General features: G+C 53.5%; 1 protein-coding gene and 1 long non-coding RNA gene across 9 annotated transcripts; one reads left to right on the top strand and one right to left on the bottom strand.

Annotated features, from left to right (window-relative positions):
- Window positions 1-20,483, bottom strand: LIPE (lipase E, hormone sensitive type). Of its 8 annotated transcripts, none has more exons than XM_086352696.1 (10): window positions 19,450-20,483; window positions 9,440-9,975; window positions 6,931-7,021; window positions 6,674-6,819; window positions 6,353-6,538; window positions 5,886-6,180; window positions 4,910-5,137; window positions 4,505-4,681; window positions 1,040-1,461; window positions 1-643 (listed from the first exon to the last, which is right to left on the bottom strand). In XM_086352696.1, the coding sequence occupies exons 1-10, from the start codon at window positions 20,285-20,287 to the stop codon at window positions 434-436; spliced, it is 3,129 nt and encodes a 1,042-aa protein (XP_086208822.1). In that variant the 5' UTR covers window positions 20,288-20,483; the 3' UTR covers window positions 1-433. The 8 variants fall into 8 exon arrangements, with proteins under 8 accessions (XP_086208822.1, XP_086208829.1, XP_086208823.1 ...); XM_086352703.1 differs by lacking the exon at window positions 19,450-20,483 and adding an exon at window positions 17,821-18,016; XM_086352697.1 differs by lacking the exon at window positions 19,450-20,483 and adding an exon at window positions 17,315-17,501.
- Window positions 17,607-26,840, top strand: LOC147353916 (uncharacterized). Its single transcript, XR_015146115.1, has 3 exons — window positions 17,607-17,902; window positions 21,653-21,699; window positions 26,545-26,840. It is a non-coding gene; the product is annotated as an uncharacterized LOC147353916 (long non-coding RNA).
- Window positions 26,841-27,129: the final 289 nt, after the last annotated feature.

Below are 27,129 nucleotides of genomic sequence, written 5' to 3'. Positions count from 1 at the left end.
TATTTGCCAGAGGCCAAACTAATTAAATACTTTTATTTACAAAAAACAAACAAAGCAAATCGATCTGCAAGGTCGGGCCAGGCCCACCCCTGCAGTGGTCACAGCAGCAATAGAAGGCAGTGATCCCGTGCAAGTCCGGCTGTCTCTGAGTCTGGTTTGTGTGCGCCCTCCTCCCCGAGGCCAGGGTCTTAGCTTTGGGGAGGGGGCCCCCGCCCGACTCTCCCCATGCCGTTCCCCCTACTTAAGGCACAGCCCACCCCCTTCCACCCAGCCCGAGAGAGGTCCTGGATGGGCCGGGGAGCCCCGGGCCCGGGGTTCCCCCCGCCCTTCCCGAGGCGCATTCACCAGGGAGCCCTGCGCAGATGGGTACAAGCGGCCTTTAGTGTCGCCCCACGCGACCCCCCTCTCCCCGCGGGGCCTGGCACGCCCCGGCTCAGACCGGCGGCCCGGGAAGATTGAGGATGAGACGGATGCGCTCCACGCACAGCGCGGCTGCCTGCCGCGTCTCCCGGCACAGCGCCGCCAGGCTCAGGAAGCCGTGCGGCAGGTCCTCCACCACGCGCAGCGTCACGGGCTGGCCCAGGCCGCGGAGCCGCCGCGCGAACATGACCGAGTCGTCCAGCATGGGGTCCAGCGCGCAGGCCTGCGGGGGCGGGGCAGGGAAATGCGCAGACGGCGGGGGAGGACAGAGGCAGGAGACACGAGGATGGGGGCGGGGAGAATCGGAGAATGAGTCTGACTGGGTTCTGCCTGGCTTCTCCCTCCCCCGAGAGACCCACTCTCTCTTTGCCCCTTCCCCGACTCTCCAAGCCCAGCGCCTGCCCGGCGATCTCAACAGGATTGCAAAAGCAAACTGGCAACTTTGACCCCCTCAGTCCACCCGTTGCCAGGCCTTCCCTCCTGCTGGCACCCCTCTCCCTGCGGCCGAGCTTTCTCCCTTTCCCCCCACTTGGCTCCCCGGGAGCTCCTTTCTCCAGGAGCTCCAGGCCCCTGCCAGCCCCACTCCTCGCCTGCTCCACCTTCCTGGCCTGGCGCTCACCACGATGTGCACAGGTGGCAGAGTCTGCAGCATGCTGTCGGGTGCCAGCAGCGGTGACATGAAGGGATTCTTGACGATGGGGGCCGAGTAGAGGGGCATCCACATGGCACCCTGGCTGCAGCGCCGTGGGTGGAAACCCTCGGGGAAGGCGGCGCCCACACCTCGAACTCGGTCCTTGTTGTTCAGCTCCTCTTGGGCCTCAGACATTTCAGATCCATCCTCAGATCCAAGTAAGAAGTTGACGGTTGAGGGTGCGGAGGGGCTGAGTGTCTCCGCTGACAGTGACAGCTCTGGCGTGTCTGTTGTGTCACTGCTGTTCCTGAGGCCCAGGTCATGCAGCTTCAGGCTTTTGAGGGAGTCGGTTCCCAGTGGGCCCTCCGGCTGGGTCAGGGCTGCTTCAGACACACTGCGCCGCATTGGCTCTGTGAGAGGTGCAAGGTCAGGGGACCGGTCAGGCCTGCAGCTAAGCCTGGCTCTGTGGGTCGGGTGTGTGGGTGGCTGGCAGGGAAGGCCGCCTTGGGAGCAGAGGCCGGTGGGGGATTGTACCCTAGGGCTGTAGAGGCCCAGACTCCAGGGTGCCCCAGGCTGCAGTTCCAAGGGGGCGGTGGAAGGGGCTCTGTCCTAATGGAGGGGTGTGTGTGACTGGGAACATGAAATGCCAGTCAGTTTACCTCTGGGAGCCTGTTTCCTCTTCTGAACAAAGGGGATAAAAATAGTCCTTACCTCATAGGAAGTGGTGGGAACTCAGTGGGATTAATAAAATTCGGGATTAGATACTGCTACCCCTGGGGAGGCTTCCCAGGTGGTGCTAGTAAAGAATCTGCTTGTCAATGCAGGAAGCGTGGTGTCCATCACTGGGTTGGAAATATCTCCTGTAGTAGGAAATGGCAGCCCACTCCAGTATTCTTGCATGGAAAATTCCATGGACAGAGAAGCCTGGAGGGCTGTGGTCCATGGGGCCACAGAGAGTCAGACATGACTGAGCAATTGAGCACAGAAAACATCCCTGGGAGGTCATAATATATCTATATCTATATTTTTTTTAATTTTAAACATTTTTAATTGAAGGATAATTGCTTTACAGAATTGTGTTGGTTTCTGCCAAACACCTGGTAATGTTTTATTACCAGGTGCCTTGTTTTAGCTGCCTCCTTAGCCCCCAACATGGGGCTGTAGGCTTTTCCTGGTCACTTGAGAGAGTATGAATGGATCAAAGTGGAATGGTGAGCAGGCCCACATGGCTTGAAAGGAGGCTGTGTTCACAGGGCACTAAAAAGAATCTTGAGGACATATCAAGACTTCCAGAGACCCCCACAGCTTTAACTATGTAGATCTGCTCCCTGAAATTCCTCCCTGTTCTTCACCTCATCCCTTCCCTTTTTGTTTTTTGGCTGATCTGTGACGCACGTGGGATCTTAGTTCCCTGACCAAGGATCAAACTCAGGTCCCCTGCACTGGGAGCATGGAGTCTTAGCCACTGGACCACCAGGGAAGTCCCCATCCCTTCCCTTTGAATGACAGACAAGCCAGTGCCCAGCTGATGCTAAAGGTGCACTTCAGGCCTGCCTGGTGTGCTCACTGCGGCCTCAGCTCCACTGATTTGATCAGGACCATTCTGCTTACCACTACTGCCAGGACCTTACATTTTTCAATTTTTCTTTTTTTTCTTTCACTTGCCTTTATAAATCCATGAAGCCAAAATGCAGGATGATACGAGAATAACTGCTTAGGTGCCCTGTAGCCCAGAGGGTCAATGGAACCAAGCTGTTGACTAGAGTCACAGACACGGCCAATCAGGGTGCTGGCATCTTCTAAGAGCACCTACTGTGTTCTAGGTACAAGGCACAAAACAGCACCTACTGTGTGCCAGGTGCTTGACACAGATAGGTAGGCAGTCCTTACAGCAACGTAATGAGGCAGGTATTCTTACTGTATTTCCCCCAGAGGGGCAAAGCTAGGCGCACAGATACTGCAACTTGCCTGTTACAGTACCTGGTACTGTAGGGAGCTCGACTGGCGTGTGTGCCTCTAGGGTCTGCTCTTGTCACCTTTCTGCTACAAGGAAAGCCCCAGTACCAAATGGTCCATGTGTCTAAAATTCAAATCCTTTTTCATTGCTTTTGCATGTATGTGCTTAGTTGAGTCGGAGAAGGCAATGGCACCCCACTCCAGTACTTTTGCCTGGAGAATCCCATGGACGGAGGAGCCTGGTAGGCTGCAGTCCATGAGGTCGCTAGAGTCGGACACGACTGAGTGACTTCACTTTCACTTTTCACTTTCATGCATTGGAAAAGGAAATGGCAACCCACTCCAGTGTTCTTGCCTGGAGAATCCCAGGGACGGGAAAGCCTGGTGGGCTGCGGCTGCCATCTGTGGGGTTGCACAGAGTCGGACACGACTGAAGTGACTTAGCAGCAGCAGCTTAGTTGAGTCCAGCTTTTGCTACCCCATGGACTGTAGCCCATCAGGCTCCTCTGTCCATGGCATTTCTCAGACAAGAATACTGGGATGTGTTGCCATTTCCTTCTGCAGGGGATTTTCCCCACCCAGGGATCAAAACTGAGTCTCTTGAGTCTCCTGCATATGCAGGCAGAATCTTTAGCTACTGTGCCACCTGTTTTTGGGTGTATTTATTTGTGTTGGTTGGAATATCCTGATATTAAAAACTGAATTTAAAATAAAGCATATTCAATTGGAATAATTTTCTGAATAACAGGAACTGTATCTACTTTTTTTCTTGGCCCATGGCTTGTGGGATCCTAGTTCCCTGACCAGGGTTTGAACCTGTGTTCTCGGCTGTGAAAGCGCTGAGTCCTAACCACTGGACTTCCAGGGAAGTCCCTGGGAATGGTATCTACTTTTGAACATGCAATTTCTATTACCCAGAAAATACTGTTGATTTATTAGAGATAGAAAGTAATTTGAGGTGGGTGTGCTTTAAAATCCTTAAAATGTTAGGAAATGGGGAAAAATGGATCCCTGGATGGAAGTGATTTTTGGCAGCCTGAGGGTCTTCCCACCTACCTGGGGTGGGGATTTCCTCCACTTACTGATGTCTCTCCCACTTTCTGATCTCCCTGCGTGCCTCTGTTAAAAGTCAGTAAAGAATCTAGGAGAGCTGGACTTCCACCTGAGGGCCCAGGGAATTTCGGTGGACTGGATTCTTGGGACTGAAAATCAGGACACACAGCTGGCCTTCTGAGTCATTCCCTAGGTTGCCTTTCTGGGAGGGGGTATTTGGAAAGCTAAATCTTACAGTTCTTGGGATCCTGAGCTGACCCATGTGATCAGAAGTTCTGGAATTTCTAGAATGTGGACTAAGGCTTTATGGCAGGAGCCAGGAAGGTGATCTCTGCTTCTCTGAGTGCCCAGGGCCCAGCCCCTTGCCTCCCCCAGGACCTTCTGGTGCTAGGCTGTCCCTCCTGGCCAGGCTGGATGGGTGTGTGAGGGAAGGGTGCCACTCACCTGTCTTGGACATTGATTTCAGGTGGGACTTTTGCCCACCCAACTCCAAGAAGGAGTTGAGCCACGAGGAGGCGCCCAGGCGGAGGTCTCGCAAGAGCAGGGCCGTGTCCCGCTGCACGAGCCCCATCACACCCAGCGCCTTCTGGTCTGAGTCGGGGTGGTCCTCAGTCTCCGCACCTGTGAGTGGATGCGTGTGTTGGGTGGGTGAGTTGGTCTCCTCTCTTTCTGGGCCCAGTCTCAACACACACAACCTCAGGCACCTCTGCCCTCAGGGACCTAGACTATCTGATGGCTTCAGCAGGAACAGGGAGTCTCAGGTTCCTCCCCTTTGTACCCAGTGAGACAGGGCTCTAGTCTCTGTCCCTGAAGGAGCCAGGGCCCCAGTTGTATGCAGATGGGACTAACCGGCATAGGCGCTGACGCACTTGGAGAGCACGCTGAGAGGCAGCAGGGGGTCCATGAGGCTCAGCAGGCGGGAAGGAGAGGCGGTGGACTGCAGCATGGTGGCCGGGTAGGCTGCCATGATGCCATCTGGCACCCGCACCCCGTAGGCCGCTGCCCGAAGGGACACGGTGAAGCAGAGGTTCCCGCCGGCGCTGTCTCCGGCGAGGCATATCCGCTCACCTGTTGAGCCTGGCGTGGAGGGGGCTTGGTCAAGCCTGGCAGGGAGGAGCTGGAGCTCTGGGCTCTCGGAGGTCGGGCTTGGGGTTCTGGCCCACTGCCATTTTAGAGACTGGGAAACTAAGGCAGGGATCTGGACCTATTTGGGGGATAGTGGGCAGAGGATCAGGCAGGCTGAGGATGTGGAGAGGTCTGGAAATCAGGATGCTGTGGGGAAGCTTGCGGGGCTGGGGGTCAGGAGCAAGGAGGAAGGGTGCTGAGAAAGGGGAGACCCAGCGCCCATGTCAGGAGGGAGGGGCGGCAAGGCCAGAAGGTGGCAGCTAGGGTTCGGGCTGGCTATCCTGTGCCCTGAGCCCTGCGGCATGGCCTCACCCTGGTCTGTGCCTCCCGGGCTGTGTGGGGAGCAGGAGGGCGGGGGAGCTGGAAGAGTGGGCTGGAGCCCAGCTGGGTAGCCGCCAGCAAGGGGCAGCAGTGGGTAAAGAAACAGGAGGAGAGAAGAAAGGGCCAGAGTTGGGGACAGAGCGTCAGGGCTAGAGTCGGGGGAAGCAGGAAGAGGAAGTGGGTGAGTGGAAGGTGGGAGCCCGGGGCAACAGAGGCAGAGCTGCAGGAGGGGGCAGGGGACACAGTGGGGTGAGCAGGTGGCAGAGGTGGGTGGTGGGAGGTGGACGGGCAGGCAGGGTGTCAAGACTGAGGCTCCAGTGCCTTGTGGCTCTTTGCCCCTGCTGTGCTGGGGGCTGAGGCAGGCTGGGAGGGGGCTCACCGAGCAGGGCGCAGTGCTTGACGGCCCAGCAGTAGGCATAGAAGCACTCTTCGAGCGCCCGGGGGAAGGGGGCCTCGGGGGCCAGGGAGTAGTCGATGGAGAGGATGGGGGCGCCCAGCTCCTGGGCCCAGCTCTTGAGGTAAGGCTCGTGCGACTTGGAGGTCTGGGCCACGAAGCCGCCGCCGTGGATGTGCACCACCAGGGCTCTGGAGCGGGGTGCCTGCTGGGGGCGCAGCCGCAGCTCCAGGCTCCTGGGGCCCTCGGACCTCACGAAGCTGCTGAGCTCCTTGCTGTCCTGGGGGAGAGGAAGGAAGGGGTGGTGGGTCACGGGGCGGGGGCGGCCTGCCTGGGCCTCACTCCTCCCAGACGGAGAGGGGGCAGGTGTGAGCTGTGAGGCGGGAGGTGGGGAAGGCGCTCCCACTGTGCTCCTCAGCTCTGCGCCTGTTCCGGCAGAGCCAGGGCCCTACCTGTCCTTCCCGCAGGTCATAGGAGATGAGCCTGACGAGGACAGGCCCGGGGCCTGTGTGGGCCAGCGGGGGCGAGATGGTGACTGTGAACTCGGGGTCCGAGGTCAGAGGCATTTCAAAGGCGACAGGTGGCAGGCTGAGCAGGCGGCTCACCCTCACGGTGGTTGAGGCCATGTTTGCTAGAGACTGGGCCGGGGGTAAGAGGAGGAACTGCTGGCAGGGGTCCCCCTCACGTCTCCCCTCCAACCTCCCCGCCCGTCTCTTCCCTCCTGTGCCCGCCCTGGGCCCCGTCACGTCCCCATCGCTGGACCCCAGGCTCACCGATAGCACCTGGATCTCGGTGATATTCCAGAAAGCTTTCCAGAAGTGCACGTCTAGGTTCTGAATGATCCGCTCAAACTCGGCCCCACGCAGCTCGGGGTCGATGGCAAAGCGGCCGCCAGTGAAGAGGGAGCTGGCGGTCACACCTGGAGGTCGGGAGGGGTGTCAGGGAGCCCCTGGTGGCCTTGCTGGGGCCCTGGTGTGGGGGAGGGACAGGAAGGGTAGGGGTGGCTGGGCAGGGCCCTGTGGGGACTTACTGATGCCAGTCTCGTTGCGTTTGTAGTGCTCCCCGAAGGACACCAGTCCAATGGAGATGGTCTGCAGGAACGGCCGGATGGCGGGTGTGAACTGTGGGGAGAGGCCTCCAAGTCAGGGAGCAGGGGCGGGCAGGGGAGTGGGGGAGCAGAGAAAAGGCGGGTAGAGGCGGTCACTCAGCAAATGTCTAGTGAGCTCAACTGTGTGCTAGGCACTGGGCTAGGCACCTCATGGAGCTGACGTTGAGAAGACAGACAGTACTCAAATGAAGACATGCCATACAATTTCAAGAAATGACCAGTGTCTGAAAGGACGGTCGGTGGAGGGACAGAATGCGGACAAAGGGTCTGACTCTGTTTATGGGTCTCCCCGAGGGACCCAAGGAGGGATCGGAATGAAGCGAGGGATGACTGTACCCCGAGGAGAATAGGACACAAGCAGAGGCCTTGAGAGGCATCCTTGCTTGGCGTGGATGGTGAGTGTGGGGGGAACAGAGAGGCCAGGAGACGGGGGTGGGCGTGGGGTGAGAGCCAAGGGGCAGTGAGGGGCTTATGTGGAGCCTGAGGACTTAGGTTTGTTCTAGACATGATGGAGCCGCAGAGGGTTGTAAGCTGGGAGAAGGATGGTGCAGGGGTCCCTGAAACTCAGCGAGGACCAAGATGAGGGGATACAGGCCATGGGGACCAGTTAAGGGGCAGTGGGGAGAGAGAAACAGGAGAGCTCAGAGATCCTGAGGCAGAGAGAGTCAAACAGGGAGACAGAGACCCAGCATCTCAGAGAGGAGCCAGGCAACTGAGAAGACAATAGAGAACCAGATCAGGGGGAAAAAATCCAAGCCACAGGAGGCTGGGCAAGGGGCCAGCAGGGTTCTTCTGTTCATTCAGCAAGTCCTGGCCCGGGTCCTCCGGCGTGCCAGGCACTGGGCTGGAGCAGAGGCTGAGCGAGACCTGGAGATCAGGGACGTCTGCCCCCAGGGGCTGACATTTTATACGGGGAGGCTGTCCTGCAATGTGGCCCAGCTGGGCCCGCAGAGAGTAGCTGTCAGGCGTGGCCCTGCCCCTGGCCAGGGGCCCAGTGGGCCAGAGAGCACAGTGGTGCCTGACCTTCGGGACTGGAATGCAGCTTGGGTGTCCCCAGGCTCTTACTCCCGAGCTTTGGGGGCATGGCCGGGACCCAGGGAGAGCCGGCTGGCCCAGCTGGGCTGATCAATATTTGTGGGTTCAGTTTAGATGAGGGGAAGTTCCCAGGAACACCTGGGCTGGGCTGGTGAGGACAGGCTGCCCCTCATGGAAGCAGAGATGGGATGGAGGCCGAGACAGTTTCCACGCTCCACTACCCGGGGAACGCCCAGAAAGGGTCTGAAGGGGTGCAGGCTCACATGGCTCCAGATACTCCTGCTGGGGTTCCCAGATGTGGCTGGGGACGGGTGGGCCCAGCACGGACCCCGGACGGGGACAGACTGTGCCTCAGCTCTGAGCTCGGTGCCCTACAGACTTCCTAATTCTCCAGATCCCCAGACCAGTCTTCCTGTGAGTCTGAAGGCCTCAGGGCTGCCTCCCTTCCAGCGCTGAGATGAGCTGTGTTCCTGTGATCGTGATTTTGGGGTGGGGGCACAGGATAGGAAAAGGCCTGCAGCTGGGGTTCAGAGGGCCCTGGTTCAGGGAGGAGAGGTGCCACGACCAGGTCTTCCTTGTGGTCACCAACGTGGATGTGCTTGCTGGTTCTCTCTGCAGCCTGAAAATCTGGATTCTACTGCGCCTTAGAGGAGTCTATATGTCCCAGCTGATCTGGGTCCAGCTGAGCAGCTGGGGGCCCCTTTGAACCCCTGTAAAATGGGGCCGGCACCTGTCCTCCCTACCTGCCAAGCCTCTGGTGGGGATGACTAAGTGAGGCGTGCTCTTACAAACAGGCCTTGATGCTCTTACAAACCACACTGGCTACCGTCCTAGGGGCTGTCGAATGAATTCAGGGGCCAGACAGGTCACATAAAAGAGTAAATGAAGCTCCTGAGTGCAGGGTGATGGGGAGCAGTGGGGATCCTGATGTAGGAAGCTATGCCCAGTTGAAGATTCCTTCCTCCATGGTGGAGTTGGCCAAGGGGCCACAAGTATGAGACCCTCGCTCTGTGCAGTATGAGCCCCGACCAGCTTCCCCTTCCTGCATCTGCTGTTTGCTCAGTCAAGCACCACACCACACCACCGTGCTTTCTCTGTATGCTACTAGGGCTTCCCTGGTGGCCTAGTGGTAAAGAATCCTCCTGCCAATGCAGGCGACACGGGTTCAATCCCTGAATCTGGAAGATCCCCTGGAGAAGGGAGTAGCAACCCACTCCAGTATTCTTGCCTGGGGAAATCCTATGGACAGAGGAGCCTGGCAGGCTACAGCCCATGGGGTCACAAAAGAATCGGACACGACTGAGTGACTGAGCACGCATATGTGACTGAGCCTGGTTGGGCCCACCGTGTGCCTTTGCCATGGGCCCAGGGGACAGGCAGGGGGCAGGGGGCTCACCTGGAAACCCAGGCAGCGGCCGTAGAAGCAGCCTTTGTGCAGCGTGACGTACTCTCGTAGGAAGTCGGCAATTACCCTCTCATCACCCTCGAAGAAGAGCCTCCCGGGCTGGTTGGTGGTCAGCAGGCGCTGGGCGTAGTAAGCCAGAGCGCGGAGCTGGGTGAGGGCGGCCAGGTAGGCCTCGAGTTCGGCCAGGTTGTGGCTGGTGCGAAAGAAGATGCTGCGGCGGTTGGAGGCCACGTAGCGCGATTTGTGCAGCAGGTGTGCCAGGCAGCAGCGGGCCGTGTGCACCAGGCTGCGGTACCCATTGGCCGGCGTCTCTGTGTCCAGGTCAAAGAGGTGCGCCACGCTCAGCAGGCGGCCCAGGGCCGGCTCCAGCCCCAGGGCCTGCTCCCGAATGCCCGCAAAGACGCCCGTCAGCCGCCGGGCCGTCTCCCTGGGGCCCTGGCTGGAGAAGAAGGCCATGTTGTCCTCTGCCAGGGTCACCAGCGACTGTGTCATGGTGCGCAGGTCCATCCTCTGCAAGAGCCGTGAGGCTGTGGGCAGGTCGGGAGGCATGTTAAGGTAGGGCTGGGTCACCCCTGGCTCCACTGGGCCCCGGGGTCCCAGAGTCCAGGCTGTACCCTCTCCTCCCCCTGACTCACAGCAGACCATAGTCTACTCCTTCAGACGGGAGGATGGAGTCCAGGCCTCCAGTTCCTTGCTTCCTTGGGACCCATGAGTCCAGTACCCAGACCCTTTCTCCCTCCTCAGGAGCTGAGTTTGATCCCTCAGCCCCCACCTTCCCAAGACCCAGGAGTCCAGGCCCCCGCACCCTCTTCTTCAGGCTGCAGGTCCCTGTTCCCTCTTCCTTGGGATGCTGACACTCCTTAGCTCCAGCATCTGTCCTACAGCCCAGGAGTCTACGTAACCCTCTTTCTCCTTTCTTGGGGCCCACGTTCAGGCATCTGTCTCCATTCTCTCTCCCGGAGCCTGGGACTCCTTCCAGGTTCTGAGCAGCGTGGCCCCTAGTTGGTCCCCTCTCCCAAGACCAGGAGTTTCGGCCCCCATCTTACCTCCTTCTCAGGCCCCAAGTGTCACCTACAGGCCCTTGCCCTCTGCAGTATTTGGGAGGCTTCTGCCCTCAATCTACCAATTCCCATCCACCTGGTGGTGTCCCAGGATCCTGGTCCCAAGTCCAATTCTTTCCCTGAACCCAGGAGTTCATAATTCTAGCCTTCCCTGCAACTGAGGGGTCATTCCTGCCCCCTCCAGGTTGCTCCAGTCTGGCTGTGGAATCCCCTCCAGTCTCCTCTCTCTTCTCAACCTTCCCACTCCTCCCCCAGCTGGGTCCCTGGCCTTCAGGCCTGTCCACTTAGCTTGGCTTTGCACCGGTTGGCCTTGCTGCCTGCCTGCAGTGGTATTCATCCCTGTTGTTAACCTTGAACTCACTTCGCCAAACCCAGTGCTAAGAGCTTTCTCAATTTGCTCCTTTAGGTTCTCTCACTAACCCTCTGAGGTCCAGACTGCCCGGTTCCTGTCTCAGCTGTTATTCGGAGCATTCCCATTTTACAGGAGAGGAAACACAGGCTCAGAGGTGTTAAGACAGTTGCATTGAAAAGTGGCAGAGCAGAAATCAGATCCAGATCTCTGGGTCCAGAGCTGTTACTTTTGCTGGTCTCCGTCCCAGGGCCCTGGAGACTGGGCCTCTAGCCCTGGCCCCACAAAAACTTGCCCTGGACTTGGCCTGACTCCCTACACTTCAGGGTCCCCGGTTAATCTTCCCTTCCAGACCGCTGTCCTGTCACCCAGGTCCTGGACAAACTGTTCTTGTCCCCCCTTGGTGGGGACGCTGCCCTCTGCTTCAGAGACGTTTCCCTCCTGAAGCCCACCCAGCACCTTGCCTGCCTCCCAAGTCGATGGTTCCCTGATCCTCCAGAAAAAGGTGTCTCTTTTCCCTTCCGGGCCCGGGGATTTGGCAGCGGCCATTCCTGTCTGTCAGCTGGCTGTGAACTCACCCCTCCCAGGCCTCTTCAGAGATCCCCAGGGCTGCTGACTGACTGCTGACTGTGGCTGCTGCCAGTTGCAGCTGGGGGTGACAATCCTGGGGAGGGGCCCAGCCTGCCCAGGGTGTGGTCACGGCTCCACCTCCTACCCTGATAGGACGGTGAGAATCCAGCGCGGTAAACAGAGCCTGGGGCTCAACTCACTGCTCCCAGTCCCTGTGCCAGCCTCCTGTGCCTTTGAACCCTGGAGTTTGGGTCCCCAAGGCCCTCCTCATTCAGTTCCAGGAGTCCGGACTCCTAGTGCCCTCAACAATTAGAAACGGAGGCATCCAGGTCTCCTCTCCCCTCCTCCCTTAGGCCCAGGAGGCTCACCCTGGTCCTGAACAAAGTGTTCCCTCCGACTCAGCCTGGCTGCCCTCCTCCTTCCCTGGGGGGATTCAGGGAGTGGAAAAACACCGGGGTTGATGGCAACTCCTGCCCCAGCCCAGGCTGGCCGTGGCACAGCTGGCCCCAGCTGGTGGGCAAGAGAGAGGAGAACCGGCCTTGCTTGTCCCTCGCAGAAGGATAAAAGCTGATCAAGGGCAGTGCCAAGCCCAGCCAGGGGCCCACGCCACAGGTCCTACTCTGTGGTGTTCCCATAGTGGGCACCCTGCAACCTGCCACTCGGCCTTCCAGGCCATCGTCCTGCGGTGACTGTCACTCGCATCTCACAGACGGGGCAATGGAGGCTCAGGGACCCTTCACCTGTTATTCCACGTGCTCCTGGCCTGGCCAGCTCACCCTCGCCCTAAGCTTCCCCCCTCCTCCAGGAAGTGGTCCCTAAGGGTGCCTCCCCATCTAAGATGCACCCCCTCCCACTGCTTTCTGTCATCATATTTAAGTTCTTCTTCCTAGGATTTTCCACCTTGGCACTTTTCCATTTATCTGTTTACATGTTTTTTGTTTGTCTCCCCCAGGGGCAGAACCAGGCTTCATGGAGCTTCGAAGCTTTTCCAAGTGGAGATGGGGTTCTTTAGGAAAAAGGAGAGACAATCCCAAGTGCTGAATTAGGTATAGGGCTTGGGAAGGGGCCTGTGCAAATGAGGGTGTTCTTTGCTTGGCTGTAGGTGAGTCCGCCTCTGGCCCTCTGCCTGGAATGACATCCCCTGGGGGCATGGGGTGGCATCTAGCAGGGGCTCAGCAAAGATTTGAAGAAGGAAGGAAAGGGAAGAGTCAGAGTGGAGGCCGGCAGGATTGGGTGGGAGTCTGGGAGAGGACCACCCCTCCCCAGGGCAAACAAACAGATGGACAGACAGAGGCCTCTGGAGACAGCTCTCAGCTTTGTGGCTGGCCTAAGCCACTGGCCAGGTTGATTTCTTCGTCTTGGAAAGTGCACTTGGCCATCCTGCCCAGGGGGCTGGAAATGATCTTTGTATGGGTCCCCATGGCAGCATTTCTTCTCGTGGTTTGCTGTGTGGTTCTCACTTGGCCTCACTGAGGTTGGGTCCTTCTCCACCTAACATGCTGTCCAGTTTACTGCTTGTGCGTTTGCTTTCTGTGTCTGACACTAGAGTAGAGTCTCCCTTTGGGCAGGGGCTTTGTTTAGTTCACTGCTGTAGCCCTAGCCCTTGCACAGAGCTAGCAGGGTACTTATTGCACGGCTGTGCTTTCCTGTTCCGTAAAACAGCTGTCATTTACTTCCTGTCTCTGGGGCAGGGCTCCTGATTGAAGATGAGGGCACAGGAGCCCTGGACAGAAGAAGCAACTTGCACACAGCAGTGAGGAAGAGGCTGATCCCAGGGGCTGCTTTTCTGCCCTTTGCCCTGTTCCAGGAGGCTCCCTAGGGACTGGCGTGGGCGAAGCAGGGAGGGAAGGATGCTGAGCTGAGGTTGCCAGAGTCATGCCAAGAATCTGATGCAGAGGGCACTGGGGCAGGGGCAGGCAGGCCCCCAGGGCCTTGGGTGAGGACTGGGCCAGAGGGAGGGGTAAGGGTCCTGTTGCCTGGGCACTAGCCCTTTGCCCTAGAGTCACAGGACAAGTGGACCCGGCCTGGATTTTGGTCCCTGGGGACTGAGCAGGCCAGAGAAGGGCAGTGGGGAAGTAAGTGGGGGGAAGATGGAGGAAGGGCCAGGTCGGGGGCCTGGGAGGGGCAAGGCCTTCTGCAGGGGAGAGGCCTGGGGCCAAATGCAGGCCAGGGGGCCGTGATTACGGCCTGATCCTTGAATGTGTCTGCATGGCAGAGCACAGCCTGCTCGACGACAGCTGTGTGCTGAACACTGCTCTCTTCCTGGGTTTTATGTAAGGTAACTCAGGTAAATGGTTTCAGCCTCTCCATAGCCCACGAGGCAGGGACCATCAAGACCCCTTGTGGCAGATGAGAGAACTGAGAGACAGAGGTGGCATACTGCCCAGGGCCACGGAGCCAGCAGAGACGGCGCGGCTCCTCCGCTGTGTCTCTGTATCTGCGTTGCTGCTTCTGTCATGTCTCAGCTCTGTGCTTTCTGGGCGGGCAGCTATGAGTATGTCTTCGAGGTTCACCTGGATGTACATGCATGTGCAGGTTCCTGCTGTGCTTAGCGTTGGTCTGTGTGTGTGTGGGTGAGTGCGTTCACTCCACATGTTTTCTCAGTGTCTGTGTTTCTGTTTCTCAGTGTGTCTGCAGGTGTGTTTGTATGCGTGTGTCACAGCCTATCTGATAGGGACAGAATAAAGGGACAAAGTAGAACTAATGATTAAATAGTTAACTAGGGGATTGTAAATAGAAAAATATGAGCGATCCCTATAAGTTAATTACTCAAGAAAGCAGATTTGCTTAACCATAAAACCAGGCTTGCTTAAAGGCAAAACCATGCAACAGAAGCATGAGACATGCCCCCAGATAGTAAAGCGACGGTGGCATGAGACCCACAGCCTGTCCAGCGAGCTCAGTAAGTTAATGATTCCTAGGACACGCTGTCTGCACACGTACAAAACAGTAATTAGTGGACTCAACTTGACCCGAAGGGACAAGAAAACTCCCCTGCCCAACCTGGAGGGGAGCTGATGACAGAAGCATGACGTTGACTCAAGAATGACAAAGAAGTCTCCCCCTCCCCACTTTTTCTTTGCTTATAAAAAGGTAGCCCAGTAAGTTCTCAGGGTGCAGCATTTCTCACCTTGTAAACCTCACAAGCATTCTATTCCAATACATCACTTCTTATCTATTACTTTGCCTCTGGCTGAATTCTTTTCTATGCTAAGACCTAAAAGATTGTGGTACTGGAGCTCTTCAGTGTCTGAAATGACACCAGATGGTTTCATATCTGTATCGCTCAGCCCCTGAAGGCTCTGTGTCTCTGTTGTTCTTGGCCTGTGAGATTGTGCGGGCATGTTGTGTGTATGTGTATGGATGTGTATCTTGGGGGTGTGTGTGTGTGTATGGTACCCCTCTCATCCCATTTGCTCCAGTTGGAACCCAGGGCATCATCATGGGCACCTCCCAGTCTCGTCTAACCCATCAGGAAGTCCTGTTGCCCCGGTCCTGCCTAGAAATCCCTGGAACGTGGCCTTTCTCCCACCTCCACTGCCCACTTCTCTAGATGACTATAACAACTCTTTCTGTATCTCTGCTTTTGCCCCCTCCATGCCTTTCCCACATAGGGGCCAGAAGGTTTTTCTAAAATTTAAATCTGGTCACACACTCCCAACCTTTGAACACCCCACTCTTGCTCTCAGAATAAAGCCCCAAATCCTGGACATGGCATCCCAAACCATGTACCACCTGGGCCCTCTGGGTGCTTAGCCCTTTCCTCGCTGAGCTCCCTCCGTGCTGTGAGCTGCCACTTTCTTGGGCCTCAGGGTTCTGCCTGTGCTGTCCTTGCCACTCTCTGTGTCGTTCCTGCCCAGCAGTCCATACTCGCTCATCTTTGAGTCCAATGTTACGTGCTTGGGGAGCGCCTCCCTCTTATATGTTACCTCTTCATCAGTTTGGCGGATGGGGAAACTGAGATAATTGGATAATCAGATAATTATATCTGATTTGTAGGGTTATTTATTAATGTCTGTATCCCTGGCTCAGATGGTGTCTTATCCTCTGCACTGAGGCCCCAGGCCTGGCTCAAGGAAGGGTTTGTTGAATGTCTTTGCTGAACAAAAATGTGCACCTGGAGCCTTTTGGGTCCAGAATCAAGGTTGAGGCACAGTTTTGAGTGTACACACTCACTGTCCTTAGGAGCCTGGGGGTGGCTCTCTCCTCGCCTTTACTGGCCAGGTGAGGAAGACCAGGTCCCTCACTCCCTCATTCGTCACCTGAAAAGTGGGGTGATCATGACATTAGTGTCATCTGTTACTGGCAAGATCCAAAGGATGAGGAGGAGTGCTCCAGCCCACCTGGATGCCCTTGGGGGTCTGATTCACTCAGTGGAGGCCAGCACCAGGGCAGGGCCTCAGGAAATGATAGGGAAATCTAGGGGCCTGGGGGAATGAGCCTTTGTGAGTAGGTGGGCCTGTGGGTTTGTGGGGAGGTCTGGCTCAGCCCTGTGCAGGAGGCCCTATGCAAGAGGATTCTAACTCCTCATGACTCCCTAAGGGCAGCATGATAATTATCCCATGTTACAGTTAATGCATGCCTTCACTTATTAAGTGAACATTTGAGTGCCCATGTGTCTGGCACACCAGGTTCTGCAATTGTGGGGTAAACAGGGCTGACTGTTTACCCCAGGGGTAAACAGTAGCCCGCTCTTAGCGAACTCACTGTCTAGCTGGGGTGACTCCTGTTTTTATGCCCATTTTATAGCTCAGAAAGTTGAGGCAGGGAGGGAGGGAGCCTCTGTCCAGTGTACCACCCCCTCACAGCCTGAGGCACCAGGTCTCCAAGGCCCATTTCCTGATCATTGTCTTGCCTCTGGGCACTCGGTCCTGTCTGTGAAGCTGTGTCCTGCAGTGTGACAAGGAATGCCCTCGGATCCCAGTTTGAGCTCTGAGCCTTCCTGTGTGCGTCTGGAGCCAGCTGCACTTCTACCCTTGGCTACCGATGACGTCTATGGCAGGGAGGGTGATGAGTTTGGGGTCTCTGGACTAAGTCAGGGCTGTCAGCTTCTTTCCTGCAGAGGAAATTCCCATAGGTCTTCAGGTGGGTCGACACTCCTAATCCAGCAAGGACTTCATGTGGGCCTGAGGCTGGCAGGATGTCTCGTCTGTCAGTGTTTCTCCAGCCTGCCAGGACTTGTGAATAACGTGACAACCTAGGGAACCCAGGTGGCAGCTCTCCTTTCTCCCAAGTGAAGGTCAAGCTGTCCCAAGCCAACCCAGGGCCTCTTAGTCCTTGGAGTAGGAGTCAAGAAGCTAGATACTAGGGCAGCCAGCCTGAGGATGGTGGACTGACAGCAAATGAATGAGCGGACTGAATGAAGGATGGTGGGACAGGGCTGTTGGGAGCGGTACTGCACCCCCTCCTCCAAGTATGCCCCATTGTGGGGCACCACTTCCTCCTACCTTTCACTCCAAAACTTCCTCTTTGGGCAACAACTTCTAAATCTCTCCCCTATAACCGTCTTAAGAGTGTCAGAGACTTGAAAATCGGGGCTTGAACCATTGCCCACGTTGGAATCACAAGGCGAGAGCTGCCACAGCCACAGAGCGAGAACGAAGTCAGAGCGGGAACGCTAGTTCGGGACACTAACATTCTGGACTCTTTCCCCTAACACGGTACTGGGGCATCCGAGAGCCTCTCTGCTGGAGATGATACTTCCCTCTCACGTCACCCGCTTCTCATAGTGGATTATCTCCACACCCCCGCACCGCAGGGCGGCAATGAGCCAGTCCACGAGCGTCCCCCACTTCTCGTGGCAGTAGGTCAGTCCACTCGGTCACCAGTTTCCCCGCAGGATGTCTAAGGTTCCTTCCGTGCTGCTGCCGGCCCCCGCCCACTCACCTTTGGCTCTGGCTTTTCGCCACCGCCGGCGCCTTTGACTTTTGGACCCCTCTTGAACCCTCTTCGAGGCCGGAGCCTCAAAGGCCACCCGGGGCCTCGTTTCCCAGGCCGATTCCATCAATTTTCCGCGGTCCCGTTCCCGCGGCAAATTACACACCCGCCTGAGCCAATTCTACCCGCCAGTCTCCGCCCCGAGGGCCGATCCTCACACGCACCACCGCCGAGCCCCCACATCACCCAATCCTAGACTTGCTCCTCTCTGGGTCCCGCCCCCTGAGCGAGGTGGGCCGGCTTCGACACTCGGGTCCCGCCCCTCTCCACTAAGGCCTAAAGTCTGGCCCCGCCCCCTCGCGTGCTTTAAAGGGCCCGCGACCAACAAAAATGCAGCCCTGGAGGCGGCTAAAAGCGTATTCCGGCAGAACTAGCGGGGAGTCCCTAATGGTCACCCCAGCAAGAAAGCCCCGATGTAGTCACGTGTTGGCTGTCATCCTCGTCTTCCCACTCACCTGCCCACGTAGGGGTCGTCTAGAACTTACTGTGCCTGTCCGCTTAGAAGTAAGCAGGATGCAACTTCGCCTCCTCCTGAAGGTAGGGAGCCGGCCAGGTCCTCAGGCAATTCAAAGCCGAGGCGGGGCTGCAGCGCAGGAGGCGTGACTCTGCCTGGGAGCCGTTGGAGGAGGAAGCCCCGCCTTTCCGCCCCCCTCCCCCCGCCCTCTGTCGTCTAGTTGTCCTATTGCTCCTATTGGGGTTCTTCTTCTCCGTGTCCTGTTCCTCCCCGCTAGAATGGAAGGCCGGGGGCGGCGGGGGGTGGGGGTAGGGGTGTGTGTGTGTGTGTGTGTGTGTGTGTGTGTGTGTGTGTGTGTGTGTAGGGTGCTCGGCGCCTGCGCACTAGCTCCAAGCCGCGCACCAGCCCGCAGGGTGGAGAGGAGGCCGGGGGTACCGCGCTGTCCTGGGAAAAGGCGGGAAACAGAGGCGACTCGAGGCTCGCGCATGCGCACACACTCTGGAACGGGGAGGCGGGGGCGTGGGTGGAGAGGCTTTGGTTGTGGCAGAGCTGTGATAAGGGCATCCCTTGTGACTGGATTCGGGAGGCCCAGAGAAACACCAGAAATACCATCCTGTCTCTCCTCCACACCCTTCCGAAACACACGACGAGCCCTGGCGCTGAGAGACACCATGACCCTCTCCTCCTGAGTCCTGAGACGACCCAGCGCTTCCAGGAGATTCAGGCCCCTGGGCTGAGACCCCTATTTACCAGCCTTCGGACTAACAGCTTCGCAGCGCCTTCAGCTCCAGGATTGGGGCTGCATTGTTTTCTCCCTCTCTGGCTGTGTCACCCATGTTCCCTGGAGAGAACTTGCGGCCGTTCTCGTGCAGAGCAGGGCTTCTGAGCCCAGAGGAGTTCAGGGCCGAGCCTGCTCCCTGGGGGCACACACCATCGTTGGCTTCGGAGGAGGAAAAGGGGCAGGGGTGCTGTCTCCAGCGGAGTCTCATGCCCACGACCTGCCCACACCGCCCCCCGAGTCTCCCTCCCTGCGCGCAGCCCAGACGGCCTGGGATTTGGCGGAGCCCAAGCGCCTCTCCTGAGCCTTCCGCTTCCTGAGATCACACCCTACGAGGCCAAGGGCCTGGCAGGACTGGGACTCCCCGGGGACGAGTGTCTTCCAACCTACTGGACACCCCTGAGAGTTGAAGGGCCTTCCCTGCCCGATGTCCAGCCTTGCCTGCGTGGCAACCCACCTAGCGTAAGGGTCCCTGGTCAGCGAGGTGCTTGCCCCAGCGGTGCTCAGAGTTCTGGGCCCGGGGGATGAGCACCCACCCTCGCCCACAGCCTTAGTTTCTGTTTGATTCCCCCCTGTCCCCGCGGGGAGGTAGCCTGGAACAGGGCAAGGAATCGGAGGCTGGCTGCCGATCCTGACACCGCCGGCCATCCCTACTGCTCAGTCCCTTACAGGCTCCCTCTCTTCTCCAGGCCTCAGCTCCCTCCTCCATCAAAGGGGGCTCTGGCTCTGTGTCTGGACTGCTGAACGGTGACCTGAGCTCACCTGACGTTCTGGCAGGTCTTAGTTCTTGACTGAATGAGTGACCATCTATGGGAGCCCCTCCCCCTCTCCCTTCCTCCAAGCTCAACTCACCTGTGTACCGGTATTGTCTGGGATTCTGGCTGCTGATTTTCTTCCTGGGTGTTAGCATCCCACCGAATCCTGACATCATTTCATAACCAGGTTGCTCTTTGAAGGCCAGCTTCTTTCCAGGGTCCGCCATCCTACCCAGGGTGGCTGGTGAATCGATGTCTAATGTGAACCCCACATCTGGTTTTGTGCCTGAATCTGTGACCCACTCAAGAAATGTCTTCGATTCTGAGGTCGATGGCTGTTCAGATGGTTCATTTCGTTTTGATAGAAATCGCCACTCAGCCAAAGATTCCTCTCTGGATTTGACTCCCTGAACTGCAAGTTCTGACTGTTGCTGTCTCTCTTGGGACATCGGTTCAGTCTGGGCAGGTGGTTCATTTTGGGGTTCAGGTTGCCGCTGGGCTCTGGATCCCTCTCTCAGTTCTGGGTCCTGTTGAGTTCTAGATTCTTTTCCTGGCTCAGGTCTGTGCTGTGAGGCAGCTTCCTGTTTGCTAAAGGGCACCCTTTGGATGGGAGGTGACAGCTGCGGGGCAGACTCCTGTGGGACATGAAATTCCTGGTGCAGAGTGGATTTTTGCTGTGCTGGAGGTTCCTGCTGGGCTTCAGTTTCCTGTTGGGCAAGGGGTCTTTGCTGTGCAGTGAGGTTCTGTGGTAGATCGGGTGCCTGCTGAGCCTTAGATGCTGGCTGAGCTGTGGGTGTCTTTTCTGGCTCAGACGCTGGCTGGGTGATAGGTATCTGGGGTGGCTCAGGTTCCCAGTCAGGCCTAGAAACTAACTTAGAGCCTGGCTCCACTGTTGTGAGTTCCCTGAAGGGAACTGTTGATCTCCCAGGCTTCATCCTTCTGGGCTTTACTTTTTCACAGATCTGGGCCTCCTTCACTGATTGCTCATGATGGCACCTGCCTTTGGGTTCCACTCCTTCATCCTGGCATCTCTGCTTTTCCTTTTTAAGGCAGTTGGCAAGTGGCCCCTCTACTCCTGAGCCCAGTAATGTGCTTCTGTGCCTCCTGCTTTTGAGAGGCGGGCCTGGGAACAGGAGGAGGCTGTGTGCCCAGCACACTGTCCTATCAGATGGCAGGGGCTTGCCCTGTTGTGTCATAAATAGGACCCCACCCAACTCACCAATCCATTAAAATGCTGCTTCTCATAAGACCAGCACCCTAATTTAGTCTTCGTTCATCTGAATGACAGAAGGCAGCCTCTGGCTGAGCGTTTCTTTTCTCCCCTTCTGATATTTGGAGAAATGGTCGAGGGGGAAGCAGGATCCACACTTGTTTTTTCTTTTGGCCACAGTGGTCTGCAGGATCTTTGTTCCCCGACCAGGGATTGGACCTGGACCCCAGCAGTGAGTGCCAAGTCCTAACCACTGGATATCCAGGGAATCCCTAGGATCTACACTGTTTTAATGTTTTCCTCTTTACTCATTCTTCCAAATCCATTTTTATTTCCTTATGTTTTCATTCTGATAATTTTATCCCCATGTTACAAAAAAATATGCCCTCTCATTTTTTCACTTGAAGCCCTTTTCAGAGTGGCATTTGAGATTTTCCACACCATCTCTCTAGCCTTCAACTCTGCTTTTGTACATACATCTTCTGTAGTAGATTGGAAACTTACAGGGTCACTTGACCATTAATGATGATGATGATAATCATAAATACTGGAGGCATTTTATGTGCTAGGAAACTGACAGGTGTTTTTTTTTAATCTACATTATCTTTGCTAAGACAATGTCTTACTTATTACTTTAACTTCTTTCTTTGCTCTATCTAGCTTTTACCGTAGAAAGACTTCTCAAATGAGTAAAGAAATAAAAGTTTGGGTAGGGGAGAGAGATTGAGGATGATATTGGGGAGAGGTGTGTGTAGAATCTGGATTAAGTTTGGAATTTACGGAGTAAAATGGGTTCACTGGATTGAATGTGAATTTCCAGGTCTCTTTGAAAGAAATAATTCTGATATCATGTGTGTGTTCTCAGGCGTGTCTGACTCTTTGCGACCCCAAAGACTGTAACCTTCCAGACTCCTCTGTCCATGGAATTTTCTAGGCAAAAATACTGGAGCAGGGTTGCCATTTCCTCCTCCAGGGACTCAGGGATCAAACCCACATCTCTTGTGTCTCCTGCAGTGGTAGGCGGATTCTTTACCACTGTGCCAATTATATTTAAATATATTAATTGGTTACTTGTCTGGTTCAATTTAAGGTCAGGCGATGCCAGCTAGGAAACTTGGCTTCCCCGGTTTCTTTCAGGTAAGTAAACTTAAGCCTGGGTCTGTAGAGGCCATAGGAAAAGACTGTTAGGAGAAGGCATTAGAGGTCACGGTAATTCTGGCGAAAATGTTTTGTTTTTTTGAGAATACTAGAATGGTTTAGGGACTAGGGACTGTGGTGGGGAACCTGAGGTGGAAGAAGAGCATCTTCTAGGTGCGCTCACGGCCTTGTTGACAGAATGTTTCATTGGGAGGGTGGGGTCTCAGAGCGCCTCTAAAGACAGAGCAAAGCTTGCCAGCTGACATTGAGAAATTGCTGTCAAGGCTCTGGAGGGCTTGGTTGGCTTCCTGTGGTGTCTTTGGTGTCCTAGGGTGAAAAGAAAAGGGAGAGACTGCTGTTAACATTTTTAGAATTTAATTTTAATGAGAGCTTTTAAAATGTTAAAAGTAGGACTCATCTAGTGGATAAATTAAAGTAAAAGCTTATTTATTTTATACAGAATAGTTTTGTTCTCCATACCTTTTTGTATGTAAACATAATAGTTTACTTAAATGAGCTTGTGCTATACATATTGTTCTTTGCAATCCTGCCAGGCTTCCCTGTCCATGGGATTCTCCAGGCAAGAATACTGGAGTGGGTTGCCATGCCCTCCTCCAGGGGATCTTCCCGACCCAGGGATCGAACCCACATCTCATGTCTCCTTCATTGGCAGGCAGGCTCTACTTCTGGAGCCACCTGGGAAGCCCGTTTTGCTCTGTGCCTTTAACCAATCTTATTACACTGTGTTATATATCAATGGAAATCCATAAAACTTATGTGAATAGTTTTGGACTTCCCTTGTGGTCCGGTGGATGAGAATCCTCCTTGCAAGGCAGAGGACTCAGTCTGACCCCTGCTTGGGGAACTAAGACCCCACATGTTGCAGAGCAACTAAACCCATGCTGCAACTACTGAAGCCCACCTGCCCTGGAGCCCGTGTGCCACAACTAGAGAGTCCATTTGCCAAATGAAAGTTCCCACATGATGCGATGAAGATCCTGTGTGCTGCAACTAAGACCTGAGGCAGCCAAATAAATAAACATTAAAAAAAGACCTAGGTGTCTGCCTTTTAGTGGCTGCTTTACTTCAAACTAAGCCATTTTCCCTCTCTGTTTCAGTCTTGCCTGTGAGTAAAATTACGCTGAAGATGGGGTCCAGGAACCTCTTGGAAGGCAGCCCTGGGTTGTTGGGGAAAAGGGTAAGGGAGAGGGCCAGACCTTCAGCCAGCTCCCCTGGACCCTGGAGAAGTCTGGCTCTTACATGAGACTCAGGAAGAAATGAATGATGGGCTGGGGGAGAGGGCAGGGGGTGAGGACAGCTCAGGTAATATCTGCTCTGCTCTCAGAGGGATTCAGGAGAGCAAGTGGGGATATTGATGGTGCACTCTCATTGTCAATATTTTGTTACTGACTTTTGCACTCACATTCTTGGCCTCCTTCTTGGAGCCACCTCCCAGAAGCCTGGCGTTGGTCCCTCTGGCCTCTGGCAACCCCTGTAGGAAGGAAACTGGTAACTTCCAGGCACTGGAAAGGGAAGGCGTCAAGAGACTTGGTTCCTGATCACTGTGCTTCTGGGTTAGTGCAGCTCTATTGCTCTTCCTTTGTACTCAAGGATCTAGGGTACTTCAAGAGAGAAGTATTTTATATGTATCTTATTTATTTAAGCCATACCGTGTGGCTTGTAGGATCTTAGTTCCCCTATCTGCGATTGAACCCAGGCCCTTGGCAGTGAAGGTGCAGAGTCCTAGCCCCTGGACTGCCAGGAAATTCTCTATTTTAGTTTTTAAATTGTATAGTTCGTTTACAATGTTGTGTTAATTTCCAGCCTACAGCTAAGTGATACAGCTTTATACATACACACACACAAATATATTCTTTTTCGTATTCTTTTCCATTAGGATGTATTATAGGATATTGAATCTAACAGGTTCCTGTGCTATACTGTAGGACATTTTTGTGTGTCTATTTTATATATAATGGTTTATATCTTCTAATCCCCAACTCCTAATTTATCCCTCCCCCACCCCCTTTTCCCTTTGGTAACCATAGGTTTGCTTTCTATGTCTGTGAGCCTGTTTCTGTTTTGTAAATAAGTCCACTCGTGTCATTGGCTTCCACATATAAGTGATATCATATGGCATTTGTCTTTCTCTTTATGGCTTACTTCACTTAGTAAATGACAATCTGTAGGTCCATCCATGTTGCTGCCAATGGCATTGTTTCATCTTTTTAATGGCCGAGTAATATTCCTTTGTATATACATACCACATCTTCTTTATCCATTCATCTGTGGAAGGGCATTTAGGTTGCTTCCCATGTCCTGGCTATTGTAAATAGCACATGTATCTTTTTAAATTCTAGTTTTGTCCAGATATATGCCCAGGAGTGGGATTGCTAGATCATATGGCAACTCTATTTTTAGTTTTTTGAGGAACCTCCATACTGTTTTCCACTGTGGCTGTACCAATTAACATTCCCACCAACAGTGTAGGAGGGTTCCATTTTCTTCACATCCAAGAGAGGAGTATTTTAAATGGATAAGGGATTGAAGTTTAAAATCTGACTTAGAGAAAAGCTTACCTAGAAGTAGGTGGAGAAAGAATGATTTCTGGATGGAAAAGTAGGGGTTAATCAAGACCTTATATTCTCCCCCTATTAAGATTCCCTCCTACATACATTAAAATCCTGAAGACTTAAGGAATGAGAGCAAGGAGTAGATTATTCTGTTAACCAGTCAGGAACTTCACCTGACCTCCATGTTTTGTTGTATTTGAATCCATAGTCCCAGTTCAACTGTTAGGAGTTGGTATTTACCTTTGTTCCTCTGGAACAAATCCATTCCTCTTTTTGTCTCTATTCAAGTCTGTCTTATCACCTGATGCTCTCTTATGCCCGTCTTATAAGACCTAAAATATTTTTTTATGACAACCAAGGTGATGTTTTTTAGGTATTCTGGAGCTGCAATTGGGTCCAGATGATGCTTCCTCTGTACAGGAGTTGTTCATATTTCCTGCCAGACTGAATTATACCTTCACATGGTTCCCTACTGTATTTGAATACGGTAGCTGAAGCTCCAGTACTTTGGCCACCTGATGCAAAGAGCCAACTCATTGGAAAAGACCCTGATACTAGGAAAGATTGAAGGCAAAAGAAGATGATTGGGAGAAGATGAAGACAGAGGATGAGATGGTTAGATAGCATCACCAACTCAACGGACATAAATTTGAGCAAACCCTGGGAAACAGTGAAGGACAGGGAAGCCTGGCGTGCCACAGTCCATGGGGTTGTAAAGAGTTGGACTCCACTTCGTAACTAAACAACTATCATTGTACAATCACACTTTAAGCTTGTTGTTTGAAATGTGTTATGTATTGAATTCTGTCCCCGTAAAATTCTTTGAAGCCGTAACCCTTAATAACTCAGAAAGTCTGTATTTGAGGATAGGGCCTTTTAAAGAGATGATTAAGTTAAAATGAGACCCTTATGGTGGGCTCTATTCCAATCTGACTGGAGTTCTTATAAGGAGAAGAGATATGGGCACACAAAGAGACACCAGGCATGCCCATGCACAGAGGAATGACCAGTGAGGAAACAGCAAGGAGATGGCCATCTGTAAGCCAAGGAGAGCGTCCTTGGAAGAAACCAAAGTTGCTGACACTTTGATCTTGAGCTTTCCAGTCTTCAGAGTTGTGAGGAAATAAGTTGTTGTTTTAAGCCTGACAGTCTGTGGTATTTTGTTATGGGCAAGTGTAGCAAACTAAAAATCTTTCTCCCTCGCTAGATGCTGAACCGATAACTCAATAGTCACTCAGCTACGTGGCTGCTGACACACGGTAGACGCGTGGTAAATGTCTGATAAGCAGATGGACACGTTGTCTGGAGAGGGCCCTTAGAGTAGCTCTGGTTCAATCCAGCCCTCCTGATCCCAGACTCGTGCCCTTTCTGCCAAACAGATGGAGAGTGTTACATCATTTCTCCAAGTGCTTGTTTCCAAGTGTTTTCACATGCTGTTTTGAGTGGTGTTAATTTCAACAGCCATGGCCCCTGCCATCTAAACTTTTCTAATATTTTACTCTCGTCTGACCTCTACTTCTGGTTACAGAGACAACCCGCAGAATATTAGAGTCAGAGGTAATCTTGGAGATCATGAGTGGAACCCTTTCACTGAGGAGTTTTCTTTTTCATTTTTAACGTTTTCATTTTAACTATATTAGAGAAAATTTGTAAAGTCCAAATAAAAATCTTTACTCTTGCCAACTGTTGGAATTTTAGTGTGCGTATGACTTTTTAAATATAGTGATAGCCACACTATGTGAACATTTTCCTTTTTATTCACTTCGTAAGCTTGTTCCTGTGTTGTCTTACAACATTGATAACAGACTTTTTAAAATAAAATTTTTTTTTCGTTTGGCTTCACTGGTTGGTCTTCGTTTCAGCACGGTGGGATCTTTTTTCAGTTACAAACTCTTAGTTGCAGCATGTGGGATCTAGTTCTTTGACCAGGGATGGAATCCCGGCCCTCTGCATTGGGATTGTGGAGTGTTAGCCACTGGACCACCGGGGAAGTCCCCAAAACAGACATTTTAAATGACTTCATAACACTCGCAAGTATACGCACTTCAGATTACCTAAGTGCTCTCTCACTGCTGAATATTTAGATTGTTTTATTTTTAGATATTGATAAATTTCTTTGTAACTGTTTTCCACATGTTGGATTTCTGTGTTAGGGAACACAAGTGGAATTACTGTGTCCAAAGTTAAGAACAGTTTTATTTTTCTAGATATCTTTACCAAGTTGCTTTAAAAAAAGTTATATTAACTAAACTACTGTCTCTTTTATTTTCAGGTGAGGAAACTGAGACCCTGAGAGAGCAAATGAAATGCCCGAGGTCATAAAGGTAATGGTGACTCATCTGGTGCTAAAACCTAGATCCAAGGCTCTTAGTCTGTTGTTCTTTCTGCAGCCTGTATGACCCTAATTTCATGGTGTAACTGAAAATGACGCTGTTACTACAGTATCGTGTCCCCCAAAGTTCAGACATTTTTGGACCACCTTAATTTTTGCTATAGCTTAGACCACCTCTACTATTATTTATTTCATATTAATACATTTTTCTTTAAATAAATTTAATTTACATAACATCTTCATTCTATGCAATATTTTCTGTGAGATTCTGGGTTTGATACATGCTTAGAGATACATTAAAAATAAACGTATGACTATTAAAGTAGAAGCTTACTTATGTTTTACCTAAAATAAATTTTGGAAAATATTGATATGGTGGAATAAGCATGGACCACAAGGAATCCAGACATTCCTGAGGTCAACTGCTTGCTCTGTCAGTTAGCTGTATGGTCTTGGAGAAGTCACTTAGCTTCTTTGATCATCGATTCTATGGTTTATAGAGTGTCTATCAGTATCCACCTTGCA

The sequence above is a fragment of the Bos grunniens genome, chromosome 18 (assembly GCF_055505025.1).
Source record: "Bos grunniens cultivar Pamir isolate PY7600 chromosome 18, Bosgru_T2T1.0, whole genome shotgun sequence".
Lineage (NCBI taxonomy): Eukaryota > Metazoa > Chordata > Mammalia > Artiodactyla > Bovidae > Bos > Bos grunniens.
This window is presented reverse-complemented; position numbering and strand designations above follow the sequence as displayed.

Coding starts and splice junctions, on each gene's coding strand:
- LIPE (XM_086352696.1), bottom strand. CDS start 20,287: ATGAAGCCTGGGAGATCAACAGTTCCCTTCAGGGAACTCACAACAGTG. Junction 6,539..6,673: donor CCGAGATCCAGGTGCTATCG/GTGAGCCTGGGG, acceptor CCCCCGGCCCAG/TCTCTAGCAAACATGGCCTC. Junction 644..1,039: donor TGCCACCTGTGCACATCGTG/GTGAGCGCCAGG, acceptor CCGCCCCCGCAG/GCCTGCGCGCTGGACCCCAT.